Source organism: Ooceraea biroi, chromosome 1 (assembly GCF_003672135.1).
Source record: "Ooceraea biroi isolate clonal line C1 chromosome 1, Obir_v5.4, whole genome shotgun sequence".
Taxonomy (NCBI): domain Eukaryota; kingdom Metazoa; phylum Arthropoda; class Insecta; order Hymenoptera; family Formicidae; genus Ooceraea; species Ooceraea biroi.
This window is the reverse complement of record NC_039506.1, coordinates 21,957,218-21,975,899: the sequence shown is the minus strand read 5'-3', so window position 1 is coordinate 21,975,899 and position 18,682 is coordinate 21,957,218. Positions and strand designations below refer to the sequence as shown.

General features: G+C 40.2%; 1 protein-coding gene across 5 annotated transcripts in view; it reads right to left on the bottom strand.

Moving 5' to 3' along the window:
* LOC105278475 (protein kinase C and casein kinase substrate in neurons protein 1) overlaps nt 1–18,682 on the bottom strand; it is a 54,419-nt gene that overhangs the window by 2,865 nt on the left and 32,872 nt on the right. For 2 of the 5 annotated variants that reach the window (XM_011337587.3, XM_011337588.3), the window contains exons 2-7: nt 7,369–7,760; nt 6,418–6,606; nt 4,880–4,960; nt 3,180–3,406; nt 2,616–2,736; nt 1,290–1,400 (exon numbers count right to left, since the gene is read on the bottom strand). In XM_011337587.3, the coding sequence (XP_011335889.1) occupies nt 1,290–1,400; nt 2,616–2,736; nt 3,180–3,406; nt 4,880–4,960; nt 6,418–6,606; nt 7,369–7,731 (1,092 nt within the window). In that variant the 5' untranslated portion in view covers nt 7,732–7,760. Of the gene's footprint in view, nt 1–1,289; nt 1,401–2,615; nt 2,737–3,179; nt 3,407–4,879; nt 4,961–5,664; nt 5,686–6,417; nt 6,607–7,368; nt 7,761–18,682 lie in introns of all 5 variants that reach the window. The other 3 variants (XM_011337589.3, XM_011337590.3, XM_011337591.3) reach the window with 3 other exon arrangements.

The following is an 18,682-nucleotide window of genomic DNA, read 5'->3' as shown; positions in this document are numbered from 1 at the left end:
CATTTTCTACGAAGGCCCTTCTTTCATGAATATTTCATTGAAGGCCAAGTATTATATGTATGCAAATTTTCAACTACTGTTAAATATATACATATAGTTATCTTGAGACCATTGCTTGAAACCATTATCTTGAAACATTGAAACCAAAATCAAAGTACGATGTGAAATTAAAGAGTTCGGAGCAGTTGAAAGAAAATGCGACGGTTTGCATATAGTTTATCGTACAATGTCTTTTATCCGTGAAATAAATTACGTATTATTTTCGTTATTTGGTTCCATAACATGATTCTCATAACATAGTATTTTCAAGCACGTGGAAAATGATAGACCCCTCGCATGTGACTCTTAACAATCAGTTGCAGGCATACATGACTTACTTTTAAGCTCAATGATTTCTGTACATATTTATACATATATATATATATATATATATGAGTAACATATATTATATATTATCCATACCATATACCATGAGCAGGATAATAAAGCAATTCAAAAGAAACTAATTTACAAACTTTTGAGGATCGGAGAGTGTGTAGAAGTTAGTAGAATCTAAACCAAGAACAATTATATGTAACATATTATCTTCACCGATTATTCTAATTGTTATAATAATTATAACGTTATAAGTAACAATATCTTATTAATAGCGTTCAAGTAAAGATAAACTTGCTTGAACAGAAATATTTTATAAATGCGCAACCCTCTTCCCATTTTACGAGAAAACTTATTAATTCATCAGGAAAAGACACAGAAAAAGGAGATATAAAAATATCAAGACGTTATTTCTTTTTCATCAGCGCAATCTTCTACGTCGCACTATGGCTGACCGACACTGTTCCCGTTTCTCCATTACACTGCCTCTCCAGTTTGTAAATTCGTTCTTGTACCTCTTACAGGGGCTGATTCGTGTCCGCTTTCAGGCACAGATCCGTGCGATTACGTGCGAGCACAAGCGCGGAGCAGATTATGGTTAATTCGGTTAAGACAGCTACGAGCCAGAAGCTGAGAAAGGAAACCCATTCTGGATGACCTCGCGGCCGGGCGGCGTCTTGGCGCGGCCAGCTGGGACATCCGTTACAAGCTGTCGCGTGTGTGCCTGACCGACCGGAGACTCCCGCGATCGACCGTCGTGCCGGATCGAGACGACTGGCTCGTCGGTGCAATCGGGGTGAACAACAGGCGGACAGTGCTCGGTAGGGGTGTTTCGCGACAAGGGTGTGCTCGACAGTTAAAGTAGAGATTGCGAGCGGGTGGCGTCGGTGTGTAACGTGTAAACAAAACTTTACATGCAGATCCTCGCCGACCGGGCGTTGATTGATGAGAGTGATGGAGCCTGCCGGGAGCGCCTCCTTCGACTTCGAGCCCTTCGTGATCTCGCGGAACTCCTCTGTGTAGTCCTGCATAATAGCAACGTCCCAAAACAATCACATGCATGCATTCCGGAAAAAAATTTTGCGGGTTCTCTCTACTTTTTTCTTTTTCTCTCCCTTTCTCTCTCTCTCTCTCTTTCTCACTTCTGTTTTTTATCTTTTTCTTTAAATATCAAAAGTACGTGATATGAATGATACATGTTGTCTAAGAGCTCTCTATATCTATTACTTTGATACTGATGAATTAAAAATTAAACTGAGATGAGAGAGCTGGCGGTGTGAGGTGGGGCGATACTCTAGTAACGAATTTAACCCTTGACGAAATAAGGCCGAAATAAAGATGAAATAAAACGAAGGACACAGACACACGTCATTTCGACAAATTTAATGATTGCAGTAGCAAGACACAGCTCTTTGGCATTTCTTGTACATGAGTTTGTTAAGTAAAAAACTGGCTGAAACAAATCGGCGATAACCCATAATCAAGAGGGGACAATCGACTAAGCTCGCGTTATATACAACGATTGTGTAAATTTTAATTGATATTATTAATTTTCGAAAAGGTAAAAATTCCGGTAATATCGCGTTCCCAACCGAGGATGTTGATTACGGGTTTTAAAAGCTATGAAACGTAAGAACAAATATTTTTTCAAGCGGACAATTTTCTTATATGCTATTGTACAAAAGCATAAATCTTATTTAAAGTAATAATAATTACACGACGACAAACACGGAAGTTAAAAACGTTGACTGAGAGTATGCTCGGTTTCATTCGAGTATGTGAGTGTGTTTTACTCATTACTGTAATGCAAATAAAATGTAATTTTTATTAAACCATTTTTCTGAAAAACCAATATATTATTTAATACTTTTATTTTTCAAAAGGACTTTTTTAAATATTATCTATTTTTATATTATATCAATTATATACATTTATCAATTATATGTTATATTATTCATATCAGTATATCCATGTCTCTCTTTGGCATCTCGAGTAACTGCGGCAAATGCCATTGTACTTCTTGTTGGAACGGGTGCCAGGAGCAAAGGAAGAAAATATAGAAATAACGCGCGAAACAATGAGTAACATTATTGTAAAACAGGGGAAGCTATAGAGTAATGTTCAATACACGCTACAGCTATATATGTTGTCTAACAACAGATCTTCAACCACGAGCAGGGCTTTTACATGCGACAGTAGAGCTTTCGTAGCGGACAGCGGCAAGCGTTAAGCGAAATTACCTCGAATTGCGGCCAATTCATGGCCATGTTTACGCCGTGATTGTTAGACCACCACTTGAGATCTTTTTCGTGATCAGCATTATTTATCGTGTGATAGAATTCCTCGTATATTTGTGGAAGCCTGAAAATGGTAATACATACAATCCATGATAATAGTGATGATAATAGTAATGATAATAAAACATGAACGTTACATTTATTAAGTCTGAAAAAAACGGACGAATAAAATTTGAGAATTCCAAGTTTGGCGTATTTGAACTATTGCAAATTGAATTGACTTAATTGAATTAATTAAACAGCGACAATGAAAGCGTGTAACCGATATTGATGAAGACGGACACTAGACAGTCCGCGATGTTATATTTGCGTGTCGATAGATTGATCCTTTGATGAATGCAAAATTAAATTATAATATAGTATGTATACATGCGTATATAAATTTAAATAACTATATATATAAAATTAAAATGTTAACAAATTTAATTAGAATTTTCAATAGCAATTTTTGAAATTTACAATTATGCATTAGACGATAGAATTATGCGATACTGGAAGAAAACTTACACTGGATCCTGTGATACATTGAGACATTTGTGAATGCCGAAGAGAACATCTTTGAAGAACTGTAGCCGCTGCGCCTCCATCTCTTGGCACTTCTCGAATACTTGCGTCATGTCTTCCATGTACTTTGGATTGTACTGATTGATTTCTTGGAGCGCCGCCTCGTATTTCTCCTTTGCCTTCTGCACCTCCTCCTTCGTTTTCTGTACTCGGTCCTGCATTTTCTTTACCTGCCAAAAAAGACGGAAAGATATTTAGAAACCTTACAGAGAGCTCATCTTTAACGTCAAGTTGAAGGTAAAGACTTTGGCATGACTTTAACGAAATACGACTCAGTAACTTTACCGTTCGATCAATTAGTAAATAAACCTGGTACGAAAGTTTTATGACAGCAAAAATTTTGTAAAGGGCATACTTTATAAAAAAAAAATAATTAATGGAAGGCATTTATTTCTCGCATCAATTTTAAGAGAAGCGAATCGCGCGATTCTCCAAATTTAATTCTCAGTTCAAAATCGAAGTTTAAAATATAAATATCAAATAAGAGCGCTCTCAATTGACGTCCCAATTCTTTACCCTCTAGTTCATCACCAAAAAGCTGCGGAAGATGCTTTCTCGCGATGTTAAACGACGATGCTACATTAAGAAAAGGGACAAGAAATTTACGATTTTCATATGTCAAAATGTGCGAAAAAAATAAATAATGTGACTACTTGATGTATCAAAAACTACACATACCGTCCACAAATCTACTAATGCGTGTTCATCTCATCATGCGACTACACGTAAATTACGTACATAATGAGCATTCTAACCGTAACAATTTTAATCGTAACAACAATCTAATTTGAATCTTTTGGATATTTTCGAGTTAATAAATTAAATTAATGATACATCGAGAATTGACAACATTGACTCGCTATCTACGAATACTTTAGAAACACTTGCTCTCTGCTTGGCGCGATACGTGCATTTTACAATCGCGGGCACTCTATATAATAATTTCGCAAATTTGTTAGTGCCTCTAATCTCCGCCGAAATCGGGGGAACCTCACAATGGAGCTTGCACGAATTTCACGGGACTTAAAATGTACGGGTAACACAGTAATTTCGCTGCTTTACATAATTGCATAATTACAGCGCTTACTTTCCGACGCGGCTCGGTTTGCGCGAAGACGCAAGGTTGAGGCCGTTCGTGGCAAAATTTATGTCGTTATTTGATTTTGCAAAAAAAGCGTCGAACGCACCGATCATTAAGTGCCGTGAGTGCTCCAAGATTTGAGCGCAAAGAGGGTTGTTCACGTGTACTGACTCACTAGTTATTCGTATTTCATGCATTTTTTTCTCTACATTAATAATTATATACAGGTGATATGATTATTTAGCAATGATACATATATCTAACAGGAATAAGAAACGTGACTACGTCTAAGATTTAAAAAAGTGGATCGAGATCAGGAGTTAACGAGATGTCGAAACAGGAAAGCGAATATCAGATAGCGGATAGATATTTGCCGGCTGTGCCTTTTTGCGCGGCTTTCTGATTTCGATCCATTAGATTGAGTCAGCTCGAGCGAATACTTCTCGTGCGACAACTGAAAGAACTTTAATTCAGAGTTTCGCTTACCAGCAGAGCCTTCTGTAATAAGAGAAAAGTAAGACGTGAATGAAGAAACATGCAACATGCAACGTCAAATACATACAAACTGAACGTCGCCTATCTTATTATTCCTAAGGATTTTTGGTACTCTCAGCCTCCATGCACCACATCCACAATCTGTCATCTAGAAACGTTGTTAGCCCTCTTTCAGAGATGTCTACCTCCGGATATCGAGAGATCGATTATTGTGCCAATTATGCGTGCTCTTATGCGGCGGTGATAACAATTTATGTTTGAGATAAAAAAAGAATATGAAAAATGAAATTTTTGAATTTCTCTCCTTCCCTTGTGTGATAAATCACGGCGAGATAACAATTTATGTTTAAAATTAAAAGAAAAAAATATGAAATATGGAATTTTAGAATTTCTCTATTTTTCTCTCATAAATCTCACCGCAGGAGTAACAATTTACGTGTAAAATTGGAAAAAGAATATAAATCGCGGAATTTTGAAATTTTCTCTCTCGTATTGTGTTTCGAGCAATAGCGACGAAACTTGGTAACGAAACTCCGATACAATGCCGCAACACGGTTTTTCCCTCACGCTCTCGGATTCGTTTCGTCATTCGGATATCGTTCGCGTAATTGCCAACGAACAAGAAGCGGAATGAAACGTATCTATCCGCGTGACCGATACAAAGTGTCTTTTCCGTTTCGAGCAAGAAACACAGAAACGTGCATGGGGATAATCCGCGCGCACGAGAAAAGCGAGCGAGCTCGCGTGTCGTTAGCCTGCCGCGCGAGGAAACGTCGAGGAAAGCGAGAACAGAGGTAGAACGGCGCATGCAAGAGATAATTCTTATAGGAATATACAAGGTGTATAACGTACGTTTTCAGAGCCTCGGGCCATCTGTAAATAATACTCGCTAGAGAACAACTGTATCTACCTGTAGAGTCGCGTGTGCGTGTGATCGAGATGCAAGACTAATAGTTACACAATATATGATGTCAATATATTAATTATCAATGCGCATTCGTAAATTGTTCATCGTATTAAAAAGGATACTGATAAAGGCGCGATAAAACTATTATTCTTTCTTTTAGAGAATCCTAGCTGAAACTATAGTCTGTTTTTATTTAAATATAGTTTTAACGGTGCAAAGTACGCATTGTTGAAATCTATCGGACGCTTCGACGCGAATTTCTTATGAAACATTACTCGACTTGCCGCTCGCGCAATCGATTTAGTGTCTCTTACGTTTTACTATACCTCTACATCCTACGTTCCTTCAATCTCCTACTAGCTGAATGCTGAACAAGGATATTGAAAGATATTTAACAAAGCGTTTAGAGATCTCTTGACGTATTCTATGTGTGCACGCGCGAAAACGACATCACACGCGCGTGAGAATACTTTACTCTGTCAGAATCATCAAACAGACCCATGCAAGGTTCGTAAGACTGTATCATAGTAACGTGGTTCGCTTGAAGTTCGTCAGCCTTTTAAAAGCGAACGTGGTGACGAAGTGATTCCTATGGTAGTAGTGATACGTCGCGCGTATCGTTAATAACACGTTGCGAGTGACGAGTGATGCGATGTGCGCAACGAGAGATATGAATCGGACTACATAACGGTGCTCACCTGATCCGGCGAGAGAGAACTGTCCGCCGAGGCGTTCCTCTCCATGTTCGCCGCGGTCCGCTCGGTCTTACAACTGTTATGGTACTCGGACTTTGCCTTCTCGACCTTCTGCAAGAGCTTCGCCCATGGCTTCTGCGCCTTCTTGAACGCGTCTTCCATCTCCTTGCGTTCCTTCAGGGTCATCATCGACTGCAATCATGGAACGAAAAACCCGCGCAACGTTAGTTATTATTACAAAAATCTGCATAAAAGAAATTACCGACGATAAACATCAGTATCTGAGCATTTGAAAATGAAGACAAGAATCCTATTCTAAAAAAAATCAAGATGCTCGAGAACTTTTCAATAGCAGAGAACTCTAGGCAATATAAAAAATAATGATATCAACAACTCAGAACTGCTAGGAAAAAGAAAAAATTTCTAAGGGTAGAACTTTTTCATTTCCGAGTTTACGGTATTTTCAATAGCAGAGAACTCTAGGCAATATAAAAAATAATGATATCAACAACTCAGAACTCCTCGGAAAAAGAAAAAAATTTTTTAATAAATAATAGATGAATATTATTATTCGAAAACATTATTAACATTGAAAAATAAAATAGCGCGCGCATAGTGCGCGCCTGTGTTGTACTAGTCATAGTAAAAAATGTGCAGTAATAGATAGAGTAATAGGCTTTTTTAAATCATACTCAAATTTTAATCATTCTAAAATTATTCGACAGTCAATTTAGATGATTTAGAATCGCCAATTCAATTCAATTCGACGTAATTAAATTCGTCGCGCTCGTCGTTTTACCATCGAAAAGTATGTCATCGTTCGGGAAACGTGGAAATAGCTGATCTAGCAATGTCATCGTCCAGCCAACTCTTTTCTACGAGGACATCTCAAACTTGGACTTGGAATCTCAATTTAAAGCAGCCATGTAAGCTGTAACATAGAACCGCTCTCACCTTGTGATACGCATCCTTTTGCCACGTCTTCACCTGCTGGACGATGTCGTTGCAGAGATTCTCTTTGACCCTGAGGTGAAGATCGCAGAGCCTGTCGGATTCCACCAGAACGCCCTTCCACGCCGCCTCAGTCGTGCCATACTCGGGCCCCTTCTCGATCTTGTCGTTCCAATTCTTCGACCAGTTCTTGAGCGCTTTCGCGTAGTTCTTCTCGATCTCTGCTCTTTCCTGGACCAGCGCTATCAGGCTATCGCAGAGCTTGTGACCGTCTTCGATCCTCCTGGTGGTGCGCTTGTAGTTCCCCGGCTCCCAGAAGGAGTCCGATGTCGCTATCAGCATGTTGTCGTCGCTGTGATGTGACATCTTAGCCTAAGTCGAGAAATTCCTTTCACCTGGAAATAAAAGAACAAGCTGGTTAGCTGACTGGTTGGTTGATGGCACTATTGGTCGGCGAGAAAAAAAGGAGATTTTACTGCCGTTCGTAATGTGAAGTTTTATGCGCGCGTTTTTACGGTATGAATAGTCCTTGTTGGTTTAGACTCTTCAATGTTTTAATGGTTCTCGAATTCATAGCGGTAAAAACGTTCTCCTTTGCGGATTATAGTCGTTACGCTTCTACGTCGTTAGCTCGACGAACACAACCATTATATCAAGCGTATTTGTATTTGATAAAGGATATAGCAAACATCGTTAGGAAAACCATTCGCAAGTTGATACATTATTACACAGCTATAAAGAACAGAATCCAATTAGCAGACGAAAAAAATCACGCGTGATGTTCTACAAGTTCAGCATAGTATCACGTGGCACGTGATACTAATATGTAATATCTATTCACATGGCTCAGCGGACCATTTAGCTTAAGTGATATCCTACGATTCTGATCTGAGAAGCAGATTTCTCATAAATATATACGCTGCTTCAAACAAATTTAAATATCAATTTAACTTAACATCGATGTCTTTAGAGGACTATTAAATACGGAGCATTGCTGTCATGTTTTAAAATTAATTATAACTACATGAAAGTAATATTATAAAGAATTATATGTATACTCGTAAATTTATGTGATAATAATTTATACATATATAATTTTATTGTCTATTCATGTATTATATAATTGATTGATAATATTGATAGATTACATTAATGCATAATTAAATAATGCTAATTATAGTATTAATATCTGCGGGTATTTTGAGATGACTAATTCAACGAACAATCGCGTTGAAACCTCCATAATCTTCTCGCTCTATACTTTTGCTAAATGTGCTTCCTGTTTCGCTCGACTTGTCTTATACACGCCAAGGAATTGCGTGTAGTTCTTCAAGTTGTCGACGAGGAATGCACAAGTTGCAACGAGTGTGTGCCCAGCCGTTCCTATGCAGGAATGTTGAATATTTGCTAGAGCGAACACAGCAGTTATTGGATTACGCCTCGGTCGGGATCATCGATCGGCCCAAATCGCAAAGCCATCGCAAATCAGCTTCTACATGTGTGTGCTGACACGTCTCGATCACTCGCTCGCGTGCTCGCGTGCGATGATTCTCCGTTCCGCTCGAGAATGATATCGAGACGCCAGTTCCACGCCAGCAACTTGATCAATCTCTCCGATCAATAAAATATCCGTTCACCATATCGTGACGAATTCGTTTCGCGGCGTCGAGAGCTTTCCATTTCCGATCGAAGCAGGGTGATTAATTAAAAGAACGTTGGGATTCGATACGGGCCGTTCTTCCCGCTTCGCGAGGAACGGGTCTCGCTGAATAAAACCGGTATCGAGAGAATGCCGTCCTTAAATCGTATCTTAAAGTCTCGCGCAAGCCACGGGAGCGATTTTATTGCGAGGCGGTGCGCACCACAGCCGGGAGAATGAAAATCGCGATGTTGCGCGTGCGGCGATTCTCGATTGGGTCAAGCGGACTAACAATTAGGTGCAATGGCTTACCGAGACCGTAGTCCCACCGAGGCTCGTTCGTATGCAAATGCTGCGCATCTAGCCTGCATTCTCCGGCTCCAGTCATCAACGGTTACGGAATTGCTTGATGGGCTTTTACAAGCAACAACATTCGCGCCGCTTGTTGCGCTCTAACAGTGTCAGTTGCAATGGGAAATGGTTTCATCTCGGAGAGTAACGTCTCAAACGGAGAAATGTTTAAAGATCACATCAACGTAATGTTCATTGCAATTTGTTAATAAATAACTTCCAAATCCTGAAGGACAACTCGATTTAAGTGTACTGCGCTTTTTGTTAATTTTATGCAATACATTCTATTTTCATATACTTTAACAAAAGACAGAGTTGAGCTACTCATATTTATAATAAATATTGAGATATATGTATATTTGAATGTACTGCCAGATTTTGTGAAACTCTTTTGTGAGTTTTGTTAGAGAGAGGTTGAGATGGAAACGAGAATCTGGAGTATTCGTGGGTGTGCGCCAAGAAACGTCCTTGCTAAGCCAACGTCTCCGGGGAAAGTGGACGAGAACGAAATCTAGGGTCGAGGGATCCGTTGTTCCGTGGATTATACTTCTTTGTAGAGAAAAGAAAAAGAGTACCCGTTGTGTTTCCCAGGTTCTCGTCCTCTCCATTCGGTGAGAGGGTCAGAGAAAACGAGTGCCGACCGTTCCATGAATCAGCTATCAAACGATTTAATTGCTACATTCAATTTAAAGATTTTACAACGCAAGAGCTGTAATCGATCTCACGAAAGTCAATTATATAATTATGACATTTGCAGCATATTCGGCTATTCCGCGAGCGAGAACTGCAGAATGCGGCAAACAAATATATACGATTCAATTAAATGTCAAATTTATGTCTATAATAAATATTAAAATTATAATTAATATCCATTGCTGCGCTTGATCGATATTTATAAATACTTTCTGCGTTAACGTCCATTTCTCCTACTTCTCTCCGCGTTTTCTTAGTTAATTTCTAAGCTTTGTGGCTAATTGAGCCGCTACCTGCTCAAGTAAATGAATTAAATTGTTAACGTCTTAGATTATATGATAAATCGCCTGAGAATTATCTACTCCAGTCGGCGCTTTGATTTAGTGTATATTCGCGCAGAAATTCGCAGAGAATTATGTGTACTGCGCGAGAGATAGTGGACCAGGATTTAACGATTCTCGACAACGCTAATTTGCATAGGTTTTAATGCAAATGCTTGTGGGGGAATGATATATCCTTGAACATCACTCCGTAGTATATATATAAAATCGTATGTACGTGCTTACGTTTCTTAGACAAGATGTACTGCCGTGTGTCGAATACTGCACACTTTCGTTCAGCTGAATTAGAAATTCGCATACTTCAAATTGGTATGCAATCAAACGTTCTTCATTCAATATTTAATAAAAAGAAATGTATTAACCATAGATCATATATAAACAAAAAACTCAGATATAAACTCTAAACAAAACTTTTGACTTTCCACGAAAAATTCTTCTTGATTTCAATCAGCTATCTGTATTTCTCTACTTTAATTTTATCTTTATTCTAATATCTATATCATTCTACTTTCACTAAAAACCAACAGAAACCAGCACAATTACATATTTATAGATATATTCTTTATTCTAATATCTGATATGATTACACAATTCTTTAAGAAAGCGTTAATGTAGTATCCATGTACGTTAATCAGTAAAGCGGGCTTCAAATAATCCGGCAGCCATAAAGCCTAGGCCAACGGTCGCAGAGCTGTTGAAGAAGGAAGGAAGAGGAAGACCACGAAAGTGACGAAGGACAGTAAGGAGGCGTGGGCCGAGGAATGCCGCCAGGCCGGCACAAGGAACGAACGACCGGCTCGAAAGATCGAGGAGGAAGGTCGCATCAAGGCTCTGCATCAAGGCGGAGTTCGATTTTCGGCATCGTGTCGAGCAGGTGGAAAGCAGGGAAGTACTGTTGCTCCTAACAACACCATAAAACGCGCTGCATCCTTTCCTTCTACTCGACGACGAACCGTTTCTTGCACGGCTTCTATAGGAATGGACACGGTCGCTCCGGATTATGGAATGTCGCTCTGCCAGCCGAACCGAGCGATCTCAGAGGCGCCAATAAGCGGGAACAATTAATCGACTGCGCCCTTCTATTTGCGCGAAACTGAGGGATATATCGCATTGTATAGGGTAGATATATAGGGTGGAGTATCGCGTGTGTTGATATGAAACATGATCGATAAGCCGATGTTCTTGTAATGGGAACAGTGGCAGCAATCGAAAGTTGTTTAAAGACGTCGAAAGGTCAGACTTGGAGGGGCCAGGTTTGAAGAGACAAGTGGAGGATTATATACTGGAGGGGTGTGTTAGGGTAACAAAATATAGCGAGAGCTTGGTGATATCTGTGGTTATTGTTTTGATATGTTTCGTGCATGGAAATTATAGAGAATTAAATTGAATGTCTCGTATTTAGTTATTATAAATTAAATTACACGCTTTAACGTCCGCGCGTTAATGTTAAGACCCATATCGATATTAAATTGCTATGATTAATACCGACGCGAATCATTTTCTATTACATACTTGCCAAACGAGATGCTTTCCAGCACATAGCGGCCCTCGAAAAAAAATAATAACGGAGCTGGTTTACAGCGCGCGACATTGCGATAACGTGCATGCTGACATTTCAAAAGCGTGCTGTAATGTTGGGAAATGCCGCGTATGCATATACCGTAAAACGTGCCAGTCATATTTTCGCAGGTAGCAAGGTCGAGCCACGATAACCACATTCGTGACCACTCAAAAATTTTTGTGCATTCAATAACAGCGAATCAAGGGGAAACCCTTCAAACCAAATATTTTCCGCAAATAACGAAAAGATTTGGAACCTCTCGACGATAACCAGAATCCTCGCACTTGTTTTTTCATTTTGCATCGATGTTTGTGTCGGATTTTCATTTTTTATCGCGGACGATAAATATTGCGAGTTAACACGATTTCTTTGATAAATCATGCTTTCGATTGCGACCTCATTTTGCGCCAATGACGCGTACAGAGGTGCGAACCGCATCGTATGCTGAATCATTATTATCGCGACGTCGTTTTGTTACGTCACTATTATCGCCATCAAGGGTGTCTGGTGTATCGTACGCGTGCTATTATACCTTCCCGGGTATCTCCTCGAGCGTGCACATATGTGTTACTCTCCTTCGGAGTCGCTTTCATACGTGCATCAATGGAAAGATGCAAAGTTGAACGTGCGTCACACAGCGCTCGAAAAGCATATTCATAATAAGATGCAATCCTTCGTATTTTTTAATTATTTCATTTCTGTCTTTGCTATTAATTAAGTAAATTTAATATATTAATTCCTTTATCCATATATTTATTAAATAGATCAATTAAAATTAATTGATATATTATTAATTAGTCAAGATTGAATAACACGCTAACACATTTATCACCAAATGCAATTCGACTGACTTTTCATTTATGTTAATTGGATTATTAAATTAAAATTCATCGTAATATGTTCATATAATCGTTTCTTTTAGTAAATAAAAATATTAGGTTGTTTACAAAAGGCATTTTCTCCATTATACTTTTCTGTTATTATTAAACAGCTATTATCTTGCAAATTCAAATAATTGCATGTTACAATATTTATGTGTTTTGACATATTCATTTGACACGGTCACTGGTGACTGTTATAACGGTGAATGCGTTAAATTCATTTATTTATTAAAAGGAGTTTTTAATATAGGATAAACCCGAGATATAAAGAGATAGATGCGATAAATTTAATTTCTGCTGATCGAGTATTCTGCAAAAATTATACACATGTATGAGACTCCTGATTGCATATTCTCGCAACATATCGGCAAACGGACTTTGCGCGGTCGTTGCGTTTTTTTTTTAAGTGCTTCGATTACGGATGACATCGTGCACATGACGTCTCCGCTCCGAATAAAACGTCTAGTGATCGAGTGTGGAAAGAAACGTCGATAAGATAAAGGGTGTCATGAACAAACGTGAGTAAAGTGTCGGCGCATAATCGCGTGAGGCAACAAGATGTAAACGCTCTTCGCGACCTCGAAATAGCACGGATGCGGTACACACGATGCGCCTCCTAAGCAGAATTATTTATACACCCTCCCCTATTTATCGGTACATAAATAACAACACAACCTATGTGGATAACGTCAATGAACGATTACGTGGCGTTACATCCTCGTGATCATTGGACGTGGCCTGAACGTGACCACACTTTACTCGCAAGAAATGTTTACGTTACGTAAACAATATCGTAAAGGTTTACTGTGTGTGGAAAGATCTCAATCGATCGTCTTCCGGTTGCAGTTTCGTTAATTAATTAAATTTTCGACCGTCCCAGTTTAGAAGTGGAACGAGATACAGCGCAGTCCCGTTATGATAATTTTAATTAACGTTGCGTCGCGTGTTAGGGAAAAACGTTCATTATTTTTCATTGTTTCGTTAGCCGACTTTGTAACCGCCACGAGATGCAGCGTTTTATCGTACCGATTGATCATCGCGTCTAACTTTGTGCGCTGCTATAAACATTTTTCTGCAAATATTGTCTTCAGATGCAGCTGATCGCGAATTAAAATCGCGAGTTAAAGCGAACGAGCCGTAAACATCTCGTTCACTGAATTGAAAGTGGAGAAACTTCAAAATGGGTATTCGTGCCGTGGCACGCTTCGAGGACAATGCCGAGGAGATGGCAGTTAAGGAAATATAAACGGCCTTAAAAGCAACGTCGCGCCACGTTAGGCAAGGAAAACGTCGTTTACGGCGAATTGCAGCGGAAGGATATACACGGGGCATTTATATGCGCCAGGTTCGCTCGGAGATGAGGCATTGTATCCTTTTTACTTTACAGATGAGCCTAACGTGTGTCTACGAGCGATACCTGCCGAGAATGCTGCATCTATTTGGTTTCTATAAAAAATCTCATTATTATCTCATTATTATTACAAGCTTCATACTAAAAAAGATGATCACTCCCACATCAAAAATAATTCTTACACTAGAAATTAAAGCTGAATATAAAGATCTGCTCATCGATCGTCCAATCTGAGACTAACGTTCATTGAATTAATAACAGCAGTTTTCCGATAAATGTTTCTATATTAACGCAAAGAGTATCAAATTTCCGATAAATCGCGTCGGTACATTATACATTTTAATACCATGTTATTAATGAACATACTGTACCCTATAACACCTGTGCATTATAGATATCCACGTCATAAATGTATCAGAAATGTTGCATTTTCGTCGTGTGAATCAGGATATCCACTGAATCACCAATAACATACCTAAAACAAAAATTTGCTCGCTTTCACGTTGAAATCTCGCGTATCTCGTCGCAAACGGGTGCACCTGCCTCAGCAAGCCTGCCGGCTTGCAAGCTGAGAGAAGCGCGGCTTCTTTCGCGAGTTGGTGAACTGGTTTTTGCTGCAAAGCCCTGGACTGGTTCTCTCGAGACCTGCCGGCTGTTTAGGGTACTTTGAAAAGCCGCACGATTGTGCAGGGAAATGAAGCTCCCTCCGCGATTCACGTCCTCGATAAGCGATACACGCCGGGATACGTGACACACGTACTCCGTGTGGACTTGCATGTTTCCCTCGCAGCCACGATGGTGCCTTTGAACCGGCCCTATCACCGGTCAATAGTCGGAGATAGGAGTTGCTTTGAGAATTCTCATTCCTGCGTCGCAAATGAAGATATTCCATCTTGCTTCTCGTAAGATCTCGTCTTCTCGCGGCGCAAGATGACGTACACGGTGTACGTCTTCTATCGATGAACGTTTCCCGGGCTGTTTCGATGCTTGCGTCATCAAATCATCGTAAACCTGCGATCAGCGTCTCCCGCGACTGGTCGTTTGTCCGAAAATAGCACCGTCATAAGTCGACGTGAGATGAAGACGAACGACCATCAGTCAGCTTAGAAAGCCATGGGTTTCGCGCGGAACGTCGCGAAAACGAGGATACTCCGCGGTTCTCGCCTCGCCCCGACATTCGACATGTCAATTTATTCGACTGCGAGCCCCTGCTGCTGCCGTGTATTAGCCATGTTTGCTTGCGTAATCGAATCATCGTGTTTCGCGCACTCGTTCCAATCGCCTAAAATTAGCGCCCTCGGCGCAAATCGAAGTAAAACTGCGTTGTTATCGACGAATGATTCGCAATTCGCGTTTTCCAGTCTCACGGGTGGAGTGTTCGTTTCATATTTCATGTATCCCGAGCATTTTTAGCTCGCGATGATTAAAGATTCCATATCTGAGCGGAATTAGCCTACATAGTCAACTGGCCGTAATATAAACCGGGCGATGAATTAAATAGTTCCACTTTAAGACTCTTGGTTTCGCTGCTGCCGTGACTGCGACGCTGCTGCAGATTTATTTCCAAAGTCGGTCGCCACGCGATGCTCCTTCGGCCGTTATAAGCAGATGGCAAATTAAACGGTCTTGTCTCCGGTCAGTATTGCGCGTTTTCCGATAATCGAACGGGAAACAATTGCGACGCGCCGCGCGGAGATAATGATTCCGTACGTGACGTGGTCTCGGCCTGATGGAGGACGCCTGCATCCGACGGTGAATCATGATGACGATGAGCTGCCGTTTGACAACGGCAGCTTAACCAACGATGCCCAACTGGCCGGCATAGTTACCGTATACAATCACCACCGCGAATTTATGTCCAAAATCTGGGTTAATACGGAGCCCTGTTAGTGGCAAGCGCTTGCTCAAGTGGTGTTCCATTATCGCTACGTTCATGCACACACTGCATATGTACGCGAACGCTTGAATAAACAAATTGCAAACAAATTGCATGTGTTTCGTAAATTGCGCAAGATATTGAAAACGTGCTCTATTCCTGAGCAATTTTTTGTCTGTCGGCATACGCCATGGTTTGTACGTTTCGAGATCTGTTCTTTTTAACTGAACTGTCTGCGCTAATACAAGAAGTATATACATCTGTTCGTTTTAGCTGCCTGTACTAGTGCAAAAACAAAAAGAACAAACTTTTGTTACTTTATGTTATTGTTACGTTATTGTTATTTGTTTACGATTAGTGCAAGGTCATGATAATCGCCTCGTTACTCGCCTCTGTATTATTCGTTTTGTTATATTTATTCCTATTAAACACGTTATTTCTATATAACTGATACGTTCCTCCATATTTTCAGTTTGTACCTAGGTTTGTACATACAAGTTTGCATATACAAGTGCATATTGCGCAAATCTTGTGTTAAATAAAATGTACAGTATAAAGCTCAATACAATTTAACGGCAAGCAATTCTTGCAGCAAAATATTGCTGAAGAAATTGCGTCAAAACTAGCGCAATATATTGCACAGTCGAAAACGGGCTTACACTGTATTCGATGCAAGCAACAAATTTTATTTAAAAAATGGCAATCTATTGGATACTAAGGCATTAAAAATTTTCCAGTTGTAAAATGAAAGAGATTAAAATAAAAGATCGAAAAGAAGAAAACATGTTTTGGTCCAGTAAGTTGAAGCTGTGTCGAGAAACCGCAAACTCGATTTTTATTAATGCGATGTTTATTTGCTGATACGCGATCGATAGTAGCTGTGCTGAATACTTGCAGTGAACGCGCAAGTTTTTAGCTCGGTATTTCGATTTTGAACCTGAAAATCAAGTTTCAAATGTAGGTCACGCCTCGTTCCGATACTTTGTCGGTGTATTAGCAGAGAGACGCCGGGGTCATTTCGCGCTTCAGTAAAAGCAAACTAGTGCAAGTGTCACAAACAGTTCTCCTCTACGTGTTGCGTCATCGTCGACCCTCGTTTTTCTGCAATCACATTTATTTCTCTGAGGGATGCTCTGAAAGATTTAGTACAAAAGTATATTTTTCAGATTGTTTACGTGCAATATCGTCAGATAATTACGGTTTTAATTTACGTGTTTCATAATTTACACGTTTCTCTTATATCGTTACTACATTTTCCATTTGACACAATGGTACTATTCACCAATGTTTTCCGCGAAGCGCATTGTTCTATTCGAAGTACACGATCGATCGCCGGGACGAGGGCGAAGATTAAAAATTTGCTGGCGTATCGCCAACACTCGGAGAGTTGGAAAATTATTTGAGAATCACAATGGAGTTCTTCTGATGCGTCCGATGATCATTTTCATAATTGGAATACAACTGAGCTACAGTGACTGATAAAGCCGCGCTCGAGGCACAGCTGATAATGAGCGTGATGGTCCCTTAAAGGATACGCAACAGAACAGAAGAAGAGTTCAGCAGATTCGCAGTACGCGGTTTTAATCGCTCAATGTTCACGGGCGTTTGTCAGTAATGAAAAAGTGCGAACTTTGCACTTCAGTCATTCATCAAGACTTTTTATGCGTTCAGCATTCTTCGACTTTGTGAATTTTCTTGTAAAGTCGTATTTTACTGTTATCAGAAGATATACCTGGTACACCTGATCAGCCGGTTCTGCGACGCCGCTCGCGAGGACGCGCGTAACGCGATGCGATTGCTGTTGCACCCGGCTTCGCGCGTGTTACGACTGTCAAAGGGGATGTAACAGCGGATAAATTGTGGATAAATCACGGCGCTCATTACACACAGGCCACGGACAAAGCAGAGTCATGTCAGTAACCTCCGGCGTCCTCGCGGCCCACAATTCCGCGCCGAGCACGACGCGCCAACGATGGAACAGCAACGCTGAAGGCTCCACATCATCGCTCGTGCGTGTGCTATTACGTAAAACAAATGATCGATTTCCACCGGTGAGGATGATGCCTACAATGCGATCGGTTTGAGAATGGATGCAATCGAGATGATTGTTTCAAGGAATCGCTTCATTGTTGCATTTAAGCTCCGGGAAGGAGCTGTGCCATTGCATAATGCCTATTAAATTTTATGTGAGCGATTGCCGAGCTCCGTCAGATTTCTATAGATCTAGACGCCCTTCCGCGAAGGGAAGATTTTTCTGACTGCACGAACACAGGAAACGCTGTCGCGAGAAGGAACTTTGTTATCGATCGAATGAAACCCACTTCTTATATTCTTACCCGACGCGCAACCCCTTCCATGACACAATCGCGACACTATCGCATCAGCATTTTTCACAGAATTTTTCACAGAATGCATATCATATTGCACGCCATAGATCCGTGCTTTATCTGGTCTGGACGCCCTTCTGCGAACGGCTTCGAATAAATTGCCTTTACGATATCTGTACCTTATAAAATTGTATCATGAAGATACATCTATTCTCTCACGATGTACCACAGAAAGTTAAAAATGTTGTGTGTGAAGCTGGCGTATCATTTCGCGGAAAATCATTAATTATTGAGAGT